The sequence below is a fragment of the Cupressus sempervirens genome, chromosome 11, assembly GCF_028749045.1.
Source record: "Cupressus sempervirens isolate cs-2001-9-10 chromosome 11, ASM2874904v1, whole genome shotgun sequence".
Lineage (NCBI taxonomy): Eukaryota > Viridiplantae > Streptophyta > Pinopsida > Cupressales > Cupressaceae > Cupressus > Cupressus sempervirens.
The window spans coordinates 39,468,415-39,493,754 of NC_143128.1; the positions used below are offsets into that span (position 1 = coordinate 39,468,415).

General features: G+C 32.5%; 1 protein-coding gene across 1 annotated transcript; it reads left to right on the plus strand.

Annotated features, from left to right (window-relative positions):
• The first annotated feature begins 1,475 nt into the window (after positions 1-1,475).
• Positions 1,476-21,768, plus strand: LOC149528144 (mechanosensitive ion channel protein 5-like). Its single transcript, XM_089808016.1, has 11 exons — positions 1,476-1,563; positions 1,857-2,017; positions 2,147-2,197; positions 2,319-2,782; positions 3,368-3,491; positions 3,718-3,911; positions 4,319-4,399; positions 6,261-6,456; positions 20,425-20,627; positions 21,169-21,234; positions 21,582-21,768. The coding sequence occupies exons 1-11, from the start codon at positions 1,476-1,478 to the stop codon at positions 21,766-21,768; spliced, it is 1,815 nt and encodes a 604-aa protein (XP_089664142.1).
• Positions 21,769-25,340: the final 3,572 nt, after the last annotated feature.

Genomic DNA, 25,340 nt, shown 5'->3' on the forward strand with positions numbered 1-25,340 from the left:
TACACTATAGCTCGACATACACTATAGCTTAGCTTTTGTATTATACTCGGCATCATCTTGAGAATTTTTTTAAGTGTGTTGACACTCAAATGTCAAAACAAATCTAAGACTAACATACTAGACATATTTACGAAAGTGAACAATGAAAGGTTGTGCTAATGTTGAAAAATGAGAATGACAATAATCATTGTTGTAATGTGTAATTTTTAATTTCTTTTTTATATTGGTTTTATTCATTAACTTTTGTCATTCATCTTTTTGATACATAAAACTAGTAAAAATTACTTCACAACAATAGGATCCAATGTTAATTTTTGGTCTAATTTGAGATAAAGTGTTGCACATAATTAATTTATTGGACAGTTTGCATATGTGTGATTCGTTCAATAATCTTTAATACCTACTTATTTTGTAATTACATCTAAAATAATGATGTTTATAAAATGAACCTTGAAGATCTATTATATTCAAAAAGAAGGTTTATGATTTCCTAGAAAATAGATGAACAACTATTAAATATATGTATGTCATTGATGTCATGATGTAAAACTAATGCATACGAGTATAAAATACTTTGCAACAATATGATTGAAATGCAACTCTAAGTATTTTATATTAATTTTAGGTACAAAGAAGATGCAACAAGATGAAACATGGCATTAACCTTCTTGAACCCCACTTGGAGAGGTACGATCATGCAAACCAAAGTATAAATAACAATGTTATAAATTGTGTTCAATTACATACCTAAATGTGCATAAATGTTCATTATTGATGATATGATCATATAAAATAATTTTAGGTAAATGTTAGACTAACTTACTAGATTCATAGGGATCTATTCAAATGGATGACCAATTCTAGTGTCAGGAAATAGTATTATCTCTGGTAGTATTTGACGAGTCTCCTTATCATAGAATGAGGCAATTTAAGGTCTTATTAGATACTAAACTTATCAAAATTCATATATAGAAAGTATTGAAATGAGTGTAGATAGATGAATCAAAATGTTGTATGAGTATGATCTCTCTTTGTTGTTGTCATTTTGATCTCTCTTTTTTGTTGTCATTTTTGATACTTAAAGTGGAGCAATTTGTTTTTAATTAACCTTCTATATCTCATATCCATTATACACTTAGATGCAATTGCTAATTTTAGAAGTTTTGAAATTATGCTCTACGTTTGAAAATCATCAATTAGTCACATATAATATATTCTTCTCTTCAAAAATCTAATCTTACTGCTCATTCTCAATTGTAATATTTAAAAATATAGAAAAAATATAATTTATAAATTACATATGCATCGTATAAGAATTTACAATTAAATCGGCTCCTAAATTAATAGGTCATTAAGCAACAAATACTATTAATATATAAAATCAACTGATAATTTTTATATTTTCTAACATATTCATAATATTCACTTTCTTTCCTTCCATTCACGCTGTTTCGAGCGTTACAATGTAATTTCGAATGGGGTGTGGGGTGCGGTGGAGGGGACGGGCGGGATTTGAATGGTTTTTCATTCGAACGGACTGCGGACTGGAAGGGAACGGGAAAGGTTTTTCATTCTAACGAGTTCTTCATTGCTTATTTAATGTGCCATGGATGCAACTTTCCTATACAATTTCTTCATTTCATTCCAACGAGTTCGTAATTTATTTACTGTGTCATATACAATTTCTTTATTTGAGGCAATGGAAAACTCTACGAGAATGGCTGAAAGGAAACTAAACAATTCTCCCTCACTTCCAGATCATCACGAAGAAGAATATGATCCCTTCACAGAAGAGGAGATTCCGCGAAATTACAAGTGCTCTGAGTGTGACAAATGGTTTTTTGTGTAATGTGCAGCTTTTGTAGCCCTAATAGCAGGACTGATATCAAGCCTTATAGCTGGGCCTCTGAAGAAACATACTATCTGGGGATTAGATACATGGAAGTGGTTTTTTATGGTTCTGGTTGTTTTCTGTGGGAGATTGGTCTCCCAGTGGATAATTCGAGTAGCAGTTTTCGTAATTGAGAGGAATTTTATTTTAAGGAAGAGGGTCCTATATTTTGTCTATGGAGTGAGATGTAGTGCTAAAAATTGCCTCTGGTTTGGCTTAATTTTGTTGGCTTGGCATCTTATGTTTCATAAACAGGTACTCTTCTGTTCGGATTGTATTTTCATACTTGTTATTGTTAATGGAGATGTATTTGCATTATGGTTATTGTAGTTGGAGTTGGAATTGGAATTTTTATTTATCCTCATTTATATTCGTAATCTCTTTTCCATTCTAATATTTTGGTGTGTTTGAGTTATCAACTTATCAGGTGGAGCGAGCTACCGGGAATAAGAAGCTGTTGGATTCAATTGAGAAGCTCCTGTTTTGTTTTCTGTTCTCTGCAATTTTATGGCTATTGAAGACACTTTTGGTGAAGGTTTTAGCTTTGAATTTTCATGTGAAAACATATTTTGACAGAATTCAGGAGTCCATATTCAATCAATATGTACTTGAAACTATATTTCCGCCCCCAGTGATGAAAATCCATCAATCCCCTGCCCTACCAGATGAAATTTCTACGAAGAGTGCAGAACACATAGAAATTCAAATAGATCCTCCTGATAATAGAAATAATGATAGGGCAGACCATGAAGTGGCAGCGGGCTACAGTATTATAAATATTGAACAACTCCAGAAGCTGAACCAGAGGAATGTATCTGCTTGGAATATGAAGAGATTGATTCGTATGATTAGGTATTCAGGAATTGCTTGTATAGCTAATACAATTGACAGGTCCGCCGATTCCCACAAACATGATACAAAGATTGATAGTGAACGTCAAGCCGCAATTACGGCAAAGAGGATATTTTAAAATGTTGCAAAGTGTAGAACAGAGTAAGCATCCTCTTTTGAAGTAATACCTTCACCCCACATATGCTTTGTCATAGCTATGTTATTTTTTATTCTCCTAAAAATTAGAAATCTAACATTTAATGAACCATAGATATGCCAAACTGTTCCAATAAAATTTTGTAACAGACAATGCTACTCGTGGTTTATTTATATCTTAACAGAATGCCATTGCCTTTTTAACTGGCATCCTCACACAAATAACATGTCTCTTATTGGCATCCTTGCTCCTATATTGCTAAGCATTATATGCAGCAGTTTATATTTTATAATCATTCTGGTGCTAAGGCCATTGTTCTCAAACAACTAACTCTTCCGAAAACATCAAGGAAAAAGCATGGACCTACCAGCATTAATAGGACCAAACAATATCAGGAAAATCCACAGCTCATGGTTTATTTACTTCCAAGAAAATGAATATGTTTGAGAATTTTTAAACCTAGTTAATTGGAATCCCTTATTCCGCAGGTATATTGAGGAAGATGACCTACTAAAGTTAATGAGTGAAAAAGAGGTGAGCGGAATCTTTCCTCAATTTATGGGAGCCTCGGATACAGGAAGGATCAGTGAATCATGTCTCACAAACTGGATGGTATGTTATTTAAAAGTAGTTCCATATAGCTTGTAAATGTCACTCCCAACGTATAGCTAGATGTAGTTTTACTTGGCATGTTGGGCTCATTTAATGTTCTTTTGACTCGATTTTGTTGTTTTATTATGACAAAAACAACACAAAAAATTAAACAAGGCAATATTGATACCTAGTTCTAACAGCTCTTTCTTGGGACATACTGTCTAATTTATCTTTTTGGTGGCAGATGAATGTTTTTGAAGAAAGGAAATTACTTTCTCGGTCTCTAAACGACTCCAAAACTGCAGTTAAACAGCTACACAGACTCATCAATGCAGTTGTGATTATAACCATACTAATGTTTTCTTTGGTTCTTCTGGGCATTGCCAGCACCCACGCTATTGCTATTATAATATCTCACCTGCTGCTTGTGGCTTTCATGTTTTAGTTTTAGTATTGTTTTAGTTTGTAAATGAAGTTTCTCGTCACGTCTATGTTGCTTTCTCGTTTCTCATTTCTGATAACATAGCGGCTCTTGCAGATTATCTTCAAGATGTTGTTGCCATCTGAGCATTCCATGATTTTCATTCTAGTTGGAGAGAATATTTTCATTTTTATTCATATGTAGAGTATTCATTTACATTCTTAATTCATTTACATTCTAATATTCTAATGAAAGTCATTCTATCAATTTTGACCAACTTTGTTCTGACGGCCATTAGAGTTACCTCTATCAAATTTTTGAGATAAATATTCTAATATATTATTGATTTAAGGACTGCTTCTATTACTATTGTGGAATCTACGCTAAGAATTATAATGACAATTTTTTGGATTGTGCTTTCCAGGCAACAAAGCTGTGTTGCTTTGTACACGAAGTATGTCGTTCTCGAAATTGCCTTCTCTTGCTCGAACATTAAATATCTGGGGTATGAAATGCAGATAGAAACATAATACAATATATTCTTGTAGTATGGTTTTCAAGATTGTTTTCAGTAGTGCTCTATATTCAAAACTAAATTACGAAAAGTATTCACATCTTTGGAATACTGTGACATACGACTCTTCAGAAAGAGTGCAACAAACTCTCCTTGCTGCTCACCCCTATGACTTGGAGTCATACCAACATGTTGACAGTTATTTTAGAGAACAGTAACATTTGTAGGTTGTGTCTACCAATTTCTATATACTCATCATTACAGCAACTCAATATTTTATTTCTTCTTAACCAAATAGGCAAATACTTATGCGGATGGGGACAATTATAACTTGCCCTCTTGACTACTACATTTGAATTAGTTAAATCTTTGAACCATAGTGTTGTATTTATAATATAAGTATGGGGTTTTTTACAATGCATTGAGGAAAGATCTTTTTGTCATGTTTACAAAAGCGACCAAAGCTTGCAGCTTTCTAATATATAAAATGCCTAAATCACCAATATGGCAAACAGGATTTGATGACTTGTAGTTGTCGTCTAGTTTTTTAAATACATTACTTATCAACTAAAACTGGTCTCTTTGAATTTGATATATTTATAAGCATTTGACAAATATAAGTGATACTGATGAGTCGTGTGATATGAGACTAAGCTAATAAAAACTATGGTAGTGACATTGTCATAGGGTAGTGTGATTGTTTAATAATTGTCATAAATTTTTTATTATACAATAAAGTGGTTAAATTATTATCATGTATTTAATATAGTGGTTAAATTATGTTCATCTATTTTCTAATTTCATAGTATGATAGTCCAGATTAGGGTGGTATTATACTGACAATTGGAAGATAGTTTAAGGAAGTTATCAATTAAACATTAGCAATACATTAATCGTAGTTTAACATTAAAATAAAAATAGATAAATAGTTTTAAAAGAAATTAAAAGTAAAATGATTATGAAATTTAGCAACACATGACAAAGTCTATAAGAACTAGAACTATCCATCCAATAGTTAATTGAACACATTCCTATTAACAGTGAGGAACTTAAGGAGTTCTTTATAATTTTCTTCTTCATCAATATAGTATCCTATCACCTTATTTTAGATCAAATACAAAAATATTGTGTTGGTGTATTGTTAACAGTATATAGTTATGGTTATATTATTATACTAGCCTCTTCTCAGAATATAATCTGATAATTAAATTATTTATTGTATAATTCTTCTTTCTGAAATTATTTTCAATATAAATGAATGTCTACGCTGAAAGCAAGGTCTCTTATACATTGAACTTATAAATAATGACATAATATGATATTATGATTATCTCATTGTTATCATTGATAAATGTTCATATTTCAAATGAAACCTTCATTTATGACCTTACATAAAAGACAATTAGTTAGAACAGAATCATAAACAACTAAATTTTTTATCAGCTTTTCTCTGTGATTCATGAAGCTTCGGCATTTGGATATTGGACAACAGGAAAATTCAACAGAATTGAAAAATACGAGTCTAACATACCCAGTCAATTTTAATTTATATTTTGGTCATACATTTAAACATTCAAACATATTGTTAAACAAGCCAAGCCTTACGTCAAATGATTTAAATTCTGTCGGTTGCCAGCAAGAGTTTCAAGTGTCGTTTGTTTCATTTCAGATACAAAAACATGTGCCAAGTTCGAATCACTATCTGTTTTGTCAGAGCAAAAGATATCATATATCCCAAATTGAAATTCATAATCCATTATTTCTTTATTTTTATTTTATTTTATTTTATTTTGATCTTACATTGTGAACCTAGAAATATTTTTCAATTAAAAATTTTGAGTGACTAATGCAGCCTAACTACAGCTGCAGGGTTGTACATCCTTGCAGCATGTTCAGAACTATTCAGAAGCAGCAGCTCCTTAGTGAGGGAGATTATTTTGTTAGAACTTAAAAGGCATGTTCCCTTCAACATAATTTCAGGCACAACTGTGTCACATGTTTTTGGTATTGTAGCTTTGCTGAAGGGAGCATATCCTCATTGGAGCCCTGTAGCCATAAGTCAGATGAGTATGTGTATAAAGAAAACGTTGCACATAAACAAAGAAATCGTGTTCATCCTTCAATAAACATAATGCCAATAGACAAGACATGGAGAAGTTCATGAAATCCATGCAAGTGCAAATTTGTAAATTAATTTTTTCATGGACTTGTTTTGCCTCTTTACATCTAATTTTTCTTGTACAATGGATTTTATAACTTTCAGATTGGACTAGCATGGGGAGCCAATTAAGAAATAATCGAACAAAACAAGAGGTCCATTTGACGTTGTTGCAAGTCATATAATCCAAATATGGTTCAAGTCGCAAACTAGCTTTTTATACATTAGAATAGAACCATAACTCTTTATGTAGCTTGGTTAACAATTTACTTATCTAAACATTATGAGTAATGGAATTCTTTTATCCATGACACAAAGAATCATATACAACCTGAAGCTAAAAGAACCTCTTTTATTGAGAATTATAATTAATGGATTCCCTTTGAAGAGTTGTGGTGGAACTGAAGTCTAGCAAGATTTATTTCCAAGAATTGAGAAGAAATCAAAGAAATCATTTTATCTGAATTGAATCCAGAGAGGATTTTGATATTAGAAACATATGCAATCAAAATTCTAAAAGAACAAATTAATGAAATTTTTATATTTTCAAAATTTCATTTTTTTAATAACTTCAATTTCATCTTATAGTCAGTAAAAAAAATTTAAATGCATGGAATCTAAGTTTACTTCCACGGTCTAGGAGAGCTTCAATGCTTAATTTCATTACCTCACATTCATAGTAAATAGAAGTGTTTCCTTGTTTTGATAATGGATTTGATAAACATGCTCTACTATAAAAATAACAATTTATATTTGTCAAAGCATTTGCAAACATCAAATGAAAGAATATTATTGATGTTGACAACGATGAGCAGCCTAAGGGACCAAGGAACACAACTATTAATGCATTTTTAAGTTCCTTTCGATGTCAACTCTTATATTGTGAATATTGATCATGGAATTTGTGTTTCATGAAGCCTTGCCACCTTAAATAATTCATTCAAACCACCCACCTTCACAATGATTTTAGGCTAAGAAAATTCAAATATCCACATACTCTTAGTATTAAGAGGAAGTAACATTTTGTTTCAATTACATCTTACATTTTGTTTAAATCTTTGTAACTTGAGACTTTTTTTTCTCTTCATTATTGTTAAGGCAGACATGCAAACTAATGTCCAACTTATTCATCTACTGCTTGTTATGTTTCTTCCAAGTCTTTTTCTATGGTTTAGTTCCCACTAGAGAAGCAATTTGGGTCAAAAGGCTCATCTATGTTCTTAGCCCTCTTTCACCAGCATAGAAAATGAATTATTATTGATGCTCCATTCCCATCTTAGCCAGAAGAATCTCATATGATTTCAATTTTTGAATTCAACATAGGTGATGATTAAATGTTTTTGGATTGTTTCTACTTGCCTACACTTACAACTTCATATTTTACCCTATGAAACCTCACAACCTTATAGGAATATTGACACAAGCAACCAACCAAAAAGAGCTAAGTTAATTTTCTATTCCATCACTCAACTTTCCCCACATATTTTGAAGTACAAATAAATCTCTCTAGCCACTTTTCATTTTTAATTCCTACGTATTTGCATTTTTTCACTATCTCAAGCAAGCTTACATCAAAAATAAAATAAGTTTGTTGCTTCCATTTTAAAGAAAAAATCATGAATATATTCTGGTGTTGATGTTTACTTGCATTCCAACCTCTTAGTGAAATAAATCTAAAGTATTTTGATTGTGTCTTCATATAAAGAAACTTCACCACTTCACCGATCAACCAAGTCTCTACTTGATGCAAAGGGCACTACAAAAATAATGGTTAGGGCCTCTACGCAAGTTTCTTCCAAAAAAAAGCACCTACAAATACTTTCACTATACTCATCCACTTCCTTGGAACATTGGGCAAGTCCTCATGTGTTCAAGATACATCTCACAACCTTCCTAACTCTCTTGAGAATTGATTAAATTGGATTGATTTCATACTTTGGGGAAAGGTTCCTTGAATTAGGTCCATTATGGAAAATCTACCCAACACTTATCAACCCTTCAATCTAATGTTTTGGATATTCTACTTAGAATAGAAGAACAATTATTCAAGCCTTGGTTGGGTTCCTCAATAGCCACAAAGTATCTATCACCAAAGAGCCTAGTGGACAAACCTCAAGCAATTAGGTTGACCTAAAAGGTTTTTGGACAACAACTTAGATATTATCCACATAACCTAGGGAACTAAGTGACTTTTCAAATACCCATTCAATCCTTCCAACATGCTATAAAGGATCAAATTCCTAAATCTTCAATAAACCATTATTCCCTCTATAGCCACCTAGGCCTAATAGGGCTCATTAGACCACTTTTGTGAAGAAACTACCTAATGTAAGGGTACCTTGGTCAAACCAAAACTTTAGGTATCTTTCCTCATGGATAAGAACATCATTTCTATTATCGGATTGGAACCCCACAAATAGATCTATCTCTGTTATACATTTTTCACGCAATTTTTACCCGAGCACATTGAGATTTTGGGTCTAGGACTGAGCACTATAAATAAAAAACCATCTTGAATAGGACCAAGTCTTTGGAAACTAAGAGAAACATGACCCTACTTTCTTTTCACCAATGGTCATTGAAATCCTTCAATGGAAAGTCAAGATATGGTCATTTTTGTGTGAAACCCTTATATTTGAGAGGGTTTTAGACCACCCAAGACAAAAATTGCAAAATATACCATATCCAATCACTTCAAGATATGAAATCAATTGCAGTAGATAGATAAGACACCCTACTCACCATGCATGTAGTATTAAATTTCCCAATCTATGCAGTTTGTACAAGTCACTTAAACAACAAGTTTACACAATAACTTGATACTTTGTTCACTTCAATTGCTCCAACCTTCACACAAACTTCCAAATATCAATCCCTCATCCTCTAGAGGGCTATTTGAATCCTTCTCAATGGTTATAACTAATATTTGAATACAATGGCCACTTGGGAAGGTAGTTGACATGTTTTGCTAAAAGTTGTCAAAGTTGCATTATGCACCATTGACAAATAGTTTTACAGTATTTGCACTTTTTGGACCATGTTGCTTCCTTGCAATCAAACAGAAATCCAAAACACCTACTACTACCCTATGAGCATAAATACTTGTGAAAATCATTAAAAAAATCCCTTTGACTATGGTGGACCCCTAGTTCATAATTGCACCTAAAGGTTCCAAGGCCTTATAAGTTGGCTTATATTGAATAAATGGATGGCTATCATCATTATTATTAAATTTTCTTCTAATTACTAACTCTATATTCTAGGAGGCGTGATCCTACACCACTCCTCCAAAAACTTTGTTTAAGAAATCTTTAAGTTTATCCATACAAAATATAATTCTCCACCAAGGAGACCTTGGAACAAAGACTTAAATATGCAATTAATAGGTTTTTTTTGAAACATGGAATAAACATCATGTAACAATCTGCATGTTGTAGGGCCCATTTGCCGTTGCACCAAAAGCCATGACTGTTAGTGAACATGGAACACCACATAATTAACCACCTGTAGGCAGGGGAGCGCATCGCATCACCCAAAAATCTCCCCCTTGACGCGCATACCAGATGCTTATGCAGGTCGGGAAGGCACCGGGGAGATTTGAACCCATGACCAAGCCAAAACCAGGCTCTGATACCAATTTTAGGGCCCATTTGCCATTGCACCAAAAACCATGACTATTAGTAAACATGGAACACCACATAATTAACCACCTGTAGGCAGGGGAGCACATCGCATCACCCAACACATGTCATAACCATGAACATAAGCAAGATACAACATGCAACAGAAGAGATCATGATCATCTTGAAATAAAGAACAAGATTTCACAAGGTTTCCCAACAAGGATTTTGCTTCTCAACAAGTCACAAGAGGCTAAGCCAACAAGAACCCACAACTATACAAAGAGAAAACTAGTTCATACTCAAAACCCATCTCATTGACATTCATTTTAATCTCAAAGTAAATGTTTCTTGAGTGGTTAAACATACATGTTGATTACCAATTAACCATAAGCATAAGCAATAGTACAAACAATAATCCACAAATGATCGTGCATAAGATTAATTCTCAACAAGAAAGGAAAGATACAACCAAATCACCATGCAAGATCTATGGTGGAGAAAATTCATTGAAGAATTCAAATTTGACTAAGTCTAAAGTTTCCTCAAAACCCTTAAAATCTAGAGTCTTTATCTTAACTCCTATGAAGCTGAAACCACTCTCAGAAATCATGAGAATATTACATAAAATATAACTTTAAGTATAAGAAAGGAAGAATATGAAGCTTATATTCAAATGTTACATTTTATGTATCACCCTAATCCTTAAATCAGATTGACAAGACCTAGAAGACATCCAAGAACCCTTAAGAGACTAGCTTGAAAGCATAATAAATTCACCCCAACTTCCAAAACTAATTAGAAAACCAAACTAGGCAGTGATGCCAATTTATGTTGTAGAGACGAATGATAAATATCTAGCTCCACACTACGGAGAATTGAATACCATACATCAAGGTCATAATCATTGGGAAAACCTATGATGAGACCAATGTACGATTGATAAACATCTAGCTCTACACTAAGGAGAATTGGATAGCATACATCAATTTCATAATCACTTGATTGCTTTAAAAAATTACAGCATCGATAGCATAAAGAAAACTAAGTGAAATATCATAACATCAGTGCATATATATGTACATACATCAATGATACAAGATGAAGGAAACACATTGAGCCTTTAGTGCTCATAATCTCTATCCCTAGAAGAATCTTCAATCTATATAGTAACCTCTAACTATGGTAAAGGACATCACCACCCTACTATGTGGAACCCTCAGGCCTATCCCATTATGCTCGTGAAGATAGCAACTCATCCATAAATAGAGAAAAACATATAAGGAGTGACAACACACATGCCAAGAAAATACATAATCTCAAGGATGATACAGAGGTCCAATATAAACATAAGTACACAATGAATTCATACACTGAGAGAACTCAACATGTGATCAAATGTGATAGACAGAGGTGAAGATTAAAAATACACATGGAGATCATTTGACATATAGGTCAATATCCAAGCATAATCACTATACCACAAATCACAATACATTGGGGGTACTACACACTACAAATGGACCTAGACACGAGAGTAGAAACCATAAGATGTATCTCTGCATGTACATTTCAATATTAAAATTTTGGGTGCAATCATCTATCTTGTACATGAATCTCTCATGATGTTTAGGGATTCAATGATCTACACCATCTATGCTCACACTCAAGCATCACTCATGATGTTCGGGGATTCAATGATAATCACATCACCATCTACACTCATACTTCACTCACGCATGACATCTGGTATTTAATGGGTTCCAAAAATCTAATTAATCATTTTTAATGTTTATACTCAATGTATTTGATTATGGTTTTCACTTTCTAAGAAACTCCTTAATGCAACCTATGAGTCCAGTTTTAGGGGTATATGTAAGGAACTACTCCTCAAGCCTTCACAACACACCTATTTTTATGACTAAACATCACAAGACAAAGACCAAACAAGAATCTTGTCCACTTGATCTACACAAGGACATACACAAAGGTCTTCATCTACTTAAACATACTAAAGACAAAAATAATGAACTTTGTCCACTCAATCTACATGAGGATAGCATAACCCCAAGATTCTCTACTTGGCCTACACAAGGATAGCATAACCCAAGGATTTTCTAATTGATCTACTTAAAAAAATACACAAGATACATCATCAACATTATTTAAATCAAGGATGAGAAGCAACATAAGCATTCACAAGAAAAAGGAAAAAAAAGAATAGACTCTCAAGTCAAAATCCATAAGAACATGGTATCTCATTGGTTTTAACCCAAGAGCACAGGTCACTTGAACATCATCGTAGGAGCATAGCTCAACTAAATGCTTGAATGCAATCTCAGCACCTACATCCACATGTCACATTGGAGCTCTTCTCAAGCATCAAAGGTGTCATTACATAATACAAAAGCCACAACAATACAAGAAAAGAAAGGAGGAAGTGTCAAATCCCAACACAGTCTAGGTTAGAACCAAGTAAAGGAAAAACTAAAGGCACAAACACTAGATATCTCAATTGGACACTTCTCCAAGAGCACATGATTCAAATAAATCCACCACACATCTTGTTAGAACATGAGATGGGCTAAAAATACTCAAAATCAATAAATGGGTATAAAAGCCAAATGATTTATTGGCCACTATGCCAAGAGCTCAAATTCTAATAGAATCCATCATACATATTGTGGGAACACAAGGAAAGATCACAAGCCACAAGATACATGAAAACCCAAAATTCTTGCAAAAAATGATATTTTAGCATCAAAGGGCCAAGTTTGGATTACCATAACAAATAACCAAAATGTACTTTAACTATTTTGATGACACAATTCTCAATACTTATGGGATACTACTAAACCCAACTTCCTAGTCACCCAAACATGGAGACATAATTCTAGGCAACACACAAAATCGTGCATTGATGAAAAAGACCAAAAAAATAAACATCAAATAAATTGATGAAATTACAACCCTTTTTTCCCTTGAGTGCCCAATATCACATCTCTAAAATAAAATATCATTTCCAGGAACACACATAAAATTGGGTAGCATAACACTTCTAAAACCCTAAATGCCAAAATCAAAAATATGCAATGCTCATGGAAACTTAAATAAGCAACGAAATAGTGGGGGGTGATAATTCTTAGCCTACAAGCCTTAAGCAATTTACTTCATAGGAAAAGATAAAGTCAATAAAAATGTGAAGATCCCTATATCTCATACAAAGTGTATAACCTATACATAGTGAGCAAAAATCCAAAACTCAATGAAATTGAACTTGACTTCTGGCACAAGACACTCATACACCAATCCAACAAGTGAATCACACCCAACAAGATAATATGTGATTTTCTCCATTCAAGTTTAGAGAAAAATCAAATTCTCGCAAAAGAGAAAAGGTGAGAAGTGAGTGAAAAGAACTCACTTAGATATTTTAGGTGAACTATTGACTTTACCCAAAAAACAATTAAATCAGTTGCAAACAATTAGAACCCATATATGACAAATTCGTTGGTAAATAATTTTATTTTTCCAAACATAAAAATCAATATTTAATTTAAATTGTATGAACTCAACTATAAATTTAAATTAACAAAACTATTTGGCTTAGAACTTTTACCAATCAAAAATAATAATAATATTAAACTTCTTTTGCGACAACTACGAAAGCTCTAAGACATAAATATGCAACTAGTCTATCACAATATTTTTTATAAAGTTCAACTTTATGAATGTGTTAAAGAGATAACATTATAATCATGTGTACATCATCCATACAAGAATTTTATTGGCTCACTATTGAAAGGCAAAAGTTACTTTTTCCTATATCACTATTGATGATATAGACACCCTTAAATTATGCAACTTAGGCAAAATGTTTCTGATAACCTATTCACCAAAACACAAAAATATCAATTGTAGCTACTCATAATATAAATAGCTTAAACACATAAACAGGCATGATAGAAAATTATGAATGAGCATGATACATTATGTAGATCTCATGAATGAGTGACTATGACTTTGTTGGCATAATTGATGTATATTGTATTGAAGAGATGATTTAGTACTCATTTGATGATTAATTGATCAATTATCGTGTTTCCATTGATCTCAACTTGAAGGTCGTTGGTTGATAGTTTATGAGGAACATTGTTCTAGTATTTGTAGAGTAGAAATCTTGTGTGTAGTTAATCTATGTGTGGAATTGAACTGCACAATTAGGATGGGAAACTTAGAGATGTCTCAAGATGGTGTATGTATTATTTTATGTACTCAACATAAGTATGGAGAAATTTATGTAAGATTTAATTGTGAAAATGTAACAAAGTTGAATAGTTAGTGATAAATAGTGAATGGTTTCATTGGTGTATCAAATTTTTGATGATCTATATATTCTAATTCATGATTTATGTTCTATACTCAATTTTGATATCACTAAATTATAGTAGTACATGATTTGGCTGACTAGAAGAAATGTTTTGGATCAATGGAAGTGAATTTAGGAGGAAATGAAAGAATACTAAGAAACGCTTATGTTTGATCTTCAACTACTAGTTTTTGGGATGAATTGGGTAGATCTTTTGTGATGTAAAGTTAAGTAATGATGTGAAAATGATGTGGCATAAATACGTTATAATGAATTGATCATACATCGATCATTGTGATCAAATTTCTTGGATTTGTGCATGTTCATTAGAAAAAGTGCAAAATGCTAGATTTCTTTATTGAATCAATGTCCAGTTCAAATAGGTGATCAAGTAGATCTTGTAAAGGATATATTAGGATTTGGTAATACATTTTGGTGGTACTTAGGTCAATTCAAGTGTATAACATTTTGGTTAAGGGGGTGGCTTCCCTAGAGATTAAGAAGTGTATTTGTGTGACAGAGTATTGTGGTTGTGAGTATGATGATCATTGATGTTATGTGCAATCAAGGTAGTAGTTGAATTCCTACAATTAGAATTAGACATTGAGATAAATTGGATCTATATAAGTAATTGATAATTTCTATACCCAAATCACTTTCCTTGCCAAATTAAATCCTTTAACCAAGCCACTCTTAATAGGGTGAGCAGGACCCTAATAGGTCTGAAGACTCATTCCCTTAACTGAGCTTTCTATTAGCTTGAGTTAAAAATCCTCCAAGGAGGTTACTACTAATAGGGTAAAGCTCCTAATAGGGGTAGAGGAAAATCCCTTAATCAGATGAATTGTAACACAATTTTCTCCAAACATGGCATTAGTGTAAACTCCTAAAAGGACTAAGCCTTTAATAGAGAAAATTTTAGAAGAATGTAGGTATATGTAGGTACTAATTCCCTAACCAAAGGTTTCCACATGAAGAATATTGTTGTTTTTGCAGTACTTGAGCAAATGATTTGATCAGTTATCTTACTTATTGTTTGACAAGTTTACATTGCATGCATGTGGCAAATGGTTAAATGGTTATGATCTTTTTGGGTTGACCTTTGTTGATAAGACAGTGTCAGTTTTGAATCTAATAGATTACTAATTAAACCCCCTCTTCGTAATCTTGGACCTTAAGTATATTAGTACATATTTTTTCTTACTTTGCACAACATAATGGGTGTAATGCATAAGATTTGTTTGAACGTAGAGATTATCTTTATATATTTTAAATTACCATTACATTTACATTAAGCATCTCAAATAAATATAAAAACATCAAATTATTATTTCTACAAATATGTGCATATATCCATGCAAATTTTCATAAACATAACTAACAGCATGTGAGGCACAACAGAATTAGGAATCAATGATAATAATCATACATATATCATCAAAATAGTAATAACATGATTTGACATTTAAATCACCAATGATACAACTGAAATTAATGTATAGTAATCAAATGCATCACATAGTGCAACCAATTGAGCACATCAAATGGATAATCATGAAATAACATCATGATAGACCAATAGTCTAATAGATATTAACACATAGAGAATTATAACCATCACTCACATCATAAGTTACAAAATCAACCATCACATAATCACAATACCATCATAACCACAACAATGATCTCTAATGAACACTAGAGTAAATTGAACAGGTAGATATAACAATGCCAATATAAAATCATAACATGGGAATAGTCACTAAATCACATATACAAGTCAAGCTTGAATCAAAAACTAATAACACAATGAGTTCCCACAACTTATAATAAAGGCCTTAGAAGGTCTACCATCACAAATCGGGTATAAAAACACCCATAACACAATGGTTCTTAAAAAAAAGCATAAGGGCATAAACAATTTTCTTGTGAAACAACATAAATTAAATCACCCTAAAGGTACAAACGTCACATGTACCCAACATGATCAAAAAATTCAAACATATGAAGTTAGAGCCACATCCAATAAGATTCCATGTAGAAATAAATGGGAGAGGCACTACATACAAACCAAAAAAATGTGGGGGGTTAGAGAGCATCATTGTTTGACTCCAATGTTTCTAGAAAAATATTCAAACGTGCCCTCTTTCATCAGTTCTGATTTTAGCTCTAACCATTTCCTAACATTTATCAAGTATTGGGTTATATAATACTCATTAGGTGACCTAAGTTCCTGTATACTACTCCAAATTTTATCTCTAGGAATGATTTTAAATGGTTTGAAATCAATGAAGAAACAAAATTCTTCTCCACCATGGGTGTTCCAAACCTTGTTAATGAAGTTCCCAAGAGCAAGGCAATGATGAATGGTAGTGTTTCTTTTTCTAAGGAAAATCTTCTGGTTTGCTCTCTTTCCCTCTTTTTTCAACCCATTTTTTTATTCTATGTTCTAGCATGTTCTTAAAAAAATTTGCAGAGAATATGGTTTATCATTATACAATACTAGAAATATTTTTTATATCGCCACTTTCAAAAAGTGGGATATCTTCACTACTAGTCCACTTGACTAGGGGTTTTCTTTGTATGACATTGTTAAAAATCCTCTTGATTTGTATGTGTCATCTTAAATTGGGTTTACTTCAATTTAAGACCTTTTAGCTCCTCTTTGGTGTGTTTTCATTTCATACTCAACCCTTAAGTACACACTTCACTTTGTTTCTCCTATGTTTTCTAGGTGAAAATGAGGTAGGACCTAACAAATCCTCCTCAATTTCCGTCCTTCTTCACACATTCACTATATTAAGACCTAATCTATGAGTATCCTCTCTTCATAGGATCTCAAAATCCCAAATGGGATCTTTGGATGATAGTATAACACACAAATTATATCTATTACCCTTACTAGTCTGGAACCTAGACATGAAGACCCTGAAGATGAACCTTCTAGACTAGGTCGACCTATTTTGGGGTTTCCAATTATTAAGGGCTCTAAAGTATTTAACTCCTCCAGTAAAATTTGACTTGTGCAGTCAGCCCTTGTGGAGTAATCTCATGAAATATCCTATAAAATGGCATTAAATCCCTTATTTGTACATAACATGGTATGAGAGGAGCAAGGAGAAAGTACTTGTGGACATCCCAATCTAAGCTAGAGAAATTTCTTAGTGAAAGCAAGGGCTAGTTTATTATTATTCATTGCAATTGAGGCTATTACTCTTCATCAAGAATTCAAAGGCGAATATATCAAACATGGAGTTGAAAAGGGATCTCAAAGATGGTTAGAGTTGATGAGAGCTATTTATATCCCAAATTATGTCATATTTTAGCCTTCATATAAGCCTTCCCACTCATTTCCATATCCATTTTAATATTCCATTTTCTCCTTCTATGTTGCATATGATATGATATATATGAGCGATATTTAATCTAGTTATGAGATAAAATTTTTGAATAAATAGATGTGATTGTATTTATCTAACATGTTGATTGTGAGCTGTCAGTCCTCATGTCACCTACTCTGCATCTTCTTATTACAATTTCACTAATACAAAGCTCCATCAATTTGTAAATGTATAACACTTACCTCTATGGTGATATTACTTAAGTGATGGTTATAAAGAGGAAGACCACAAAATTTACTTTGTATTGGCTAATGTTTCTTCACAAAATAGAGACACATTTTGTTTTCATCAATATTTGATGTAGACCTCATACATAATACATGTATGTGTAAAGGACATGAAGGTGAGTTACATGCCAGAAGATGGAAATAAACTTGGCCCAAAATTAGCCACTATTATTGCTGAAGCATTTTGTATGTAATGGGTGTAAGGAAGTAAAGAAAAGATATTATAGTTGAGATTCATTACCAAGTATCACGTGGACAAAAAACACATCAACTCGATTCTCTCTATAATTGTCTTTTGTTATAACCAACCCATTTTAGAATCATGATTTAATGAATATAGATAAAGAAAATAGAATTTTGTTGGGGCAATCACAATAGATTGCCTATTCTTTGCAAGTCATAGATTTATGTTATAGATTTGTTATGTAATAGTCATTCTTACTATGGAGTGCATATCAAAAGTGTTAATAAATTGTTAAGCTTGTGTATATATAAGCAGTATAAGATATAGTGGGGAGGACATATATATACACATTTTTCCATAGAGGAAACTACTACACACATATCAAAACTATGTTATTCTATGATGAGTAAAAGTATCATTTTCTCATGATTGAAATAACATAAGGTTTATTTGTTCTTTATTCATTGTGCGAGTCAAGGAGTAAGGGTCCACTCTTTGGGAAAGCATAGTGCTATTTTTATTTAGTGTGCTTCTATAATGTATTATTTAATAGTTTTATTTCTTAATTAGTCTATCTGGTAAATTAGATGTTCATGTTCTTGTCTATTTACTCATTTCTAGATTTATTAATTTAGATTTTTAGATTAGTAATTTAGATTTGGATTTAGTATTTTTGTAACTATTTATGTTATTTTTATTTCTTTCATAAATTATTTCTTTTAATTATTTTTATAGCTTGATGTTTATTTCAATTTCTGATGTTCCTGTCGCCAGGAAGTGACAGTTTCTATCACTCGGATTTATTTGGTTTTTCATAGATTTACTTTCATCTATTGTAGTTGCATTCATAATCCCTCATCTCACAACTAGCATCCCTTGATGGCATATTTCCCAAACACATTTCACAAGATTACATCCCCGAATTGAAATGATCAGTGAATCATCTCTCACAAACTGGGTGGTATGTTATTTAAAAGTAGTTCCATATAGCTTGTAAATGTCACTCCCAGCATATAGCTAGATGTAGTTTTACTTGGCATGTTGGGCTCATTTAATGTTCTTTTGACTCGATCTTGTTGTTTTATTATGACAAAAACAACACATAAAAAATTAAACAAGGCAATACTGATTACCTAGTTCTAACAGCTCTTTCTTGGGACATACTGTCTAATTTATCTTTTTGGTGGCAGATGAATGTTTTTGAAGAAAGGAAATTACTTTTTGGGTCTCTAAACGACTCCATTGTCACACGCTTTTTGTATTGTAGCTTTTCTTAAGGGAGCATATCCTCATTGGAGCCCTGTAGCCATAAGTCAGATGAGTATGTGTATAAAGACAATGTTGCGCATAAACAAAGAAATCGTGTTCATCCTTCAATAAACATAATGCCAATAGACAGGACATGGAGAAGTTCATGAAATCCATGCAAGTGCAAATTTGTAAATTAATTTTTTCTTGGACTTGTTTTGCCTCTTTACATCTAATTTTTCTTGTACAATGGATTTTATAGCTTTCAGATTGGACTAGCATGGGGAGCCAATTAAGAAATAACCGAACAAAACAAGAGGTCTATTTGACGTTGTTGCAGGTCATATAATCCAAATATGGTTCAAGTCGCAAACTAGCTTTTTATACATCAGAATAGAACAATAACTCTTTCTGTAGCTTGGTTAACAATTTACTTATCTAAACATTATGAGTAATAGAATTCTTTTATCCATGACACAAAGAATCATATACAACCTGAAGCTAAAAGAACCTCTTTTTGTGAGAATTATAATTAATGGATTCCCTTTGAAGAGTTGTGGTGGAACTGAAGTCCAGCAAGATTTATTTCCAAGAATTGAGAAGAAATCATTTTATCTGAATTGAATTCAGAGAGGATTTCTATATTAGAAACATATGCAATCAAAAATAAAATTAGTTTGTTGCTTCCTTTTTAAAGAAAAAATCATAACATCTCTCTAGCAAGCTTACAATGGATTAGAAAAGTAACAAATGTTACACACAACATATTGAATAAAACCATATAACTAATTGGTTTTTGAATTGTACAGATGGTTGTAGAAGAAATGAACATCCTCACAACAATGTTTCTATGTGCTGATAACGAGAAAGTGTACTACCCCAACTCTATATTATCTACAAAACCAATCAGTAACTATCATAGGAGTCCAGATATGGGAGAGAGCGTTGACTTTTATGTGGATGCTACTACTACTGTGGAAAAAATTGTTGCACTTAAGGAGAGAATACGCAGGTATTTCTTTTTGTGATTGTGTGGTTTCTTTACCAATGGCAATAATACAAGCCACAGTTACACATATATTTGCAAATAGCCTTACATATGAAATATTTGATTGGGATAAGCATGCAAAGTTTCTAAAAAAGTATGCTTAATATCTGGCCTAGGTCAGTAAGGTTAGGTTAGGTTATCTTATTTTTGAAATAGCTATTGGATGTTTGAATCTTCAAGTGTCGTGTTTGTTATGCAACTATATTGAAAATAAGCCTCAGCACTGGCACCCGGAGCATAGTTTATTTGTGAAGGAGATTGAGAAAACTAGTATGAGAATGGGCCTTTACCTCAAACATACAATGAATTATCAGAACATTTGTGAGAAGTCAAGTAGACGATCCGATCTGTTATTGAAAATGAAGGATATTTTTGAGAAACTTGAAATTGAATATCACCTATTGCCCCAAGAAGCACAATTAAGTTTGTTGGGTCTACTGCGAAATCATATCCTTGTGCGTTTCCAATGAGTTGGGGTAATTTGCAAAAGAAATTGCATTTCTAGGTTCCATATAAATTCTCTTTCTGGTTTGGATCCTCTTGGGCCTCTGGCCTTTGGCCTCTGGAAGAGGTAAATAAAGCAGAGCAATTTTTGTTGGGAATGTTTCCTTTTTATTTGAAGGACAGTTTCTGGACCTATTTTGGAATCTGTATTAAGAATTATAATGACAAGTTTTCTTTAAATTTTTTTTGCAAGGAGCAAAGGTACAATACTTTATGTGCAAGGTTCATGTTTCTGCAAATCGGCTTTTCTTTGCCAAAAAATAATATGAGGTACAAAGTACATGTACCTAGAAACATGCTAGTTATCTAATAATAACATGGTTTCTTTGAATTTAATATGTTTATAAAAAATTGTATGATATGGCAATGAGCTAATGAGGATAAAATTTACAGAAATTTTCTCTCAATCTTCAGCTTTGTGAGGTCGTTGTATGCCATGAAAGAAGAATGGGAATGTATTGAACAGGAAGGAGCTCCCCTTGCAAGATCTGTAGCTTACAAAGTTTGCTGGGAAAAGGGATCGTATGGTGCAGATATTCCTGCAGCTATTAATGCATATTTAAGTTCCTTTCGATGTCAACTCTTATATTGTGAATATTGATCAAGGAATCTGTGTTTCATGAAGCCTTGCCACCTTAAATAATTCATTTAAACTGCCCACCTTCACAACGATTTTAGGCTAAAAAAATTCAAATATCCACATACTCTTAGTATTAAGAGGAAGTAACATTTTGTTTCAATTACATCTTATATTTTGTTTAAATCTTTGTAACTTGAGACTTTTTTTTCTCTTCATTATTGTTAAGGCAGACATGCAAACTAATGTCCAACTTATTCATCTACTGCTTGTTATGTTTCTTCCAAGTCTTTTTCTTTGGTTTAGTTCCCACTCAAGAAGCAATTTGGGCCAAAAGGTTCATCTATGTTCTCAGCCCTCTTTCCCCAGCATAGCAAATGAATTATTATTGATGCTCCATTCCCATCTTAGCCAAAAGAATCTCATATGATTTCAATTTTTTAATTCAACATAGGTGATGATTAAATGTTTTTGGATTGTTTCTACTTGCCTACACTTACAACTTCATATTTTACTCTTTGAAACCTCACAAACTTATAGGAATATTGACACAAGCAACCAACCAAAAAGAGCTAAGTTGATTTTCTATTCCATAACTCAACTTTCTCCACATATTTTGAAGTACAAATAAATCTCTCTAGCCATTTTGCATTTTTAATTCCTACGTATTTGTATTTTTTCACTATCTCAAGCAAGCTTACATCAAAAATAAAATTAGTTTGTTGCTTCCTTTTTAAAGAAAAAATCATTACTATATTCTCGTGTTGATGTTTACTTGCATTCCAACCTCTTAGTGAAATAAATCTAAAGTATTTTGATTGTGTCTTCATATAAAGAAACTTCACTACTTCACTGATCAACCAAGTCTCTACTTGATGCAGAGGGCACTACAAAAATAATGGTTAGGGCCTCTACCCAAGTTTCTTCCAAAACAAATCACCTACAAATCCTTTCACTATACTCATCCACTTCCTTGGAAAATTGGGCAAGTCCTCATGAGTTCAAGATACATCTCACAACCTTCCTAACTCTCTTGAGAATTGATCAAATTGGATTGATTTCATACTTTGGGGAAAGATTCCTTGAATTAGGTCCATTATGGAAAATCTACCCAACACTTATCAACCATTCAATCTAATGTTTTGGATATTCTACTTAGAATAGAAGAACAATGATTCAAGCCTTGGTTGGGTTCCGCAATAGCCACAAAGTATCTATCACCAAAGAGGCTAGTGGACAAACCTAAAGCAATTAGGTTGACCTAAAAGGTTTTTGGACAACAACTTAGATATTATCCACATAACCTAGGGAACTAAGTGACTTTTAAAATACCCATTCAATCCTTGCAACATGCTATAAAGGATCAAATTCCTAAATCTTCAATAAACCATTATTCCCTCTATAGCCACCTAGGCCTAATAGGGCTAATTAGACCACTATTGTGAAGAAACTACCTAATGTAAGGGTACCTTGGTAAAACCAAAACTTCAAGCATCTTTCCTCATGGATAAGAACATCATTTCTATTATCAGATTGGAACCCCAGAAATAGATCTGTCTCTGTTATACATTTTTCACCCAATTTTTACCCGAGCACATTGAGATGTTGGGTCTAGGACTGAGCACTAAAAATAGAAAACCATCTTGAACAGGACCAAGTCTTTGGAAACTCAGATAAGCATGACCCTACTTTATTTTCACCAATGGTCATTGATATCCTTCAATGGAAAGTCAATATAGTGTCATTTTTGTGTGAAACCCTTATATTTGAGAGGATTTTAGACCACCCAAGACAAAAATTGCAAAATATACCATATCCAATCACTTCAAGATATGAAATCAATTGCAGTAGATAGATAAGACACCTACTAACCAATCATGTAGTATTAAATTTCCCAATCTATGCAGTTTGTACAAGTCACTGAAACAACAAGTTTACACAATAACTTGATACTTTGTTCACTTCAATTGCTCCAACCTTCACACAAACTTCCAAATATGAATCCCTCATCCTCTAGAGAGTTATAACTAATATTTGAACACAATGACCACTTGGGAAGGTAGTTGACATGTTTTGCTAAAAGTTGTCAAAGTTGCATTATGCACCATTGACAAATAATTTTACAATATTTGCACTTTTTGGATAATCTTGCTTCCTTGCAATCAAACAGAAATCCAAAATTCTTACTACTACCCTATAAGCATAAATACTTGTGAAAATCATTAAAAAAATCCCTTTGACTAGGGTGGACACCTGGTTCATAATTGCACCTAAAGGTTCCAAGGCCTTATAAGTTGGCTTATATTGAATAAATGGATGGAACAATCATCATTATTATTACATTTTCTTCTAATTACTATCTCTATATTGTAGGAGGCGTGATCCTACACCACTCCTCCAACAACTTTGTTTAAGAAATCCTTAAGTTTATTAGTACAAAATATAATTCTCCACCAAGGAGACCTTGGAACAAAGACTTAAATATGCAATTAATAGGTTTTTTTTGAAACATGGAATAAACATCATGTAATAATGTGCATGTCATAACCATGAACATAAGCAAGATACAACATGCAAGAGAAGAGATCATGATCATCTTGAAATAAAGAACAAGTTTTCACAAGGTTTCCCAACAAGGATTTTGCTTGTCAACAAATCACAAGACGCTAAGCCAACAAGAACCCTCAACTATACAAAGAGAAAACTAGTTCATACTCAAAACCCATCTCATTGACATTCATTTTATTCTCAAAGTAAATGTTTCTTTAGTGGTTAAACATACATGTTAATTACTAATTAACCATAAGCATAAGGAATAGCACAAGCAATAATCCACAAATGATCATTCATAAGATTAATTATCAACAAGAAAGGAAAGATACAACCAAATCACCATTCAAGATCTATGGTGGAGAAAATTCATTGAAGAATTCAAATTTTACTAAGTCTAAAGTTTCCTTAAAACCCTTAAAATCTAGAGTCTTTATCTTAACTCCTATGAAGCCGAAACCACTCTCAGAAATCATGAGAATATTACATAAAATATAACTTTAAGTATAAGAAAGGAAGAATATCAAACTTATATTTAAATGTTACATTTTATGTATCACCCTAATCCTTAAATCAGATTGACAAGACCTAGAAGACATCCAAGAACCCTTAAGAGACCAACCTGAAAGCATAATAAATTCACCCAACTTCCAAAACTAATTAGAAAACCAAACTAGGCAGTGGTGCCAATTTAGGTTGCAGAGACAAAAATTCATAGAGATATTGATTAATGTTTGGAAGAGTTTTTAAACAAAAAAGTCTCAAACTAGTGAATTGGAATCACAAATTTATGGAAGTGATCCACATAGACATCATTTCATGATTTTTTCAAAAAACTTATGATGACACCAATGTACAACTGATAAATATCTAGCTCCACACTAGGGAGAATTGAATACCATACATTAAGGTCAGAATCATTGGGAAAACCTAGGATGACACCAATGTACGACTGATAAACATCTAGCTCCACACTAAGGAGAATTGGATAGCATACATCAATGTCATAATCACTTGATTGCTTTCATAAATTATAGAATCGATAG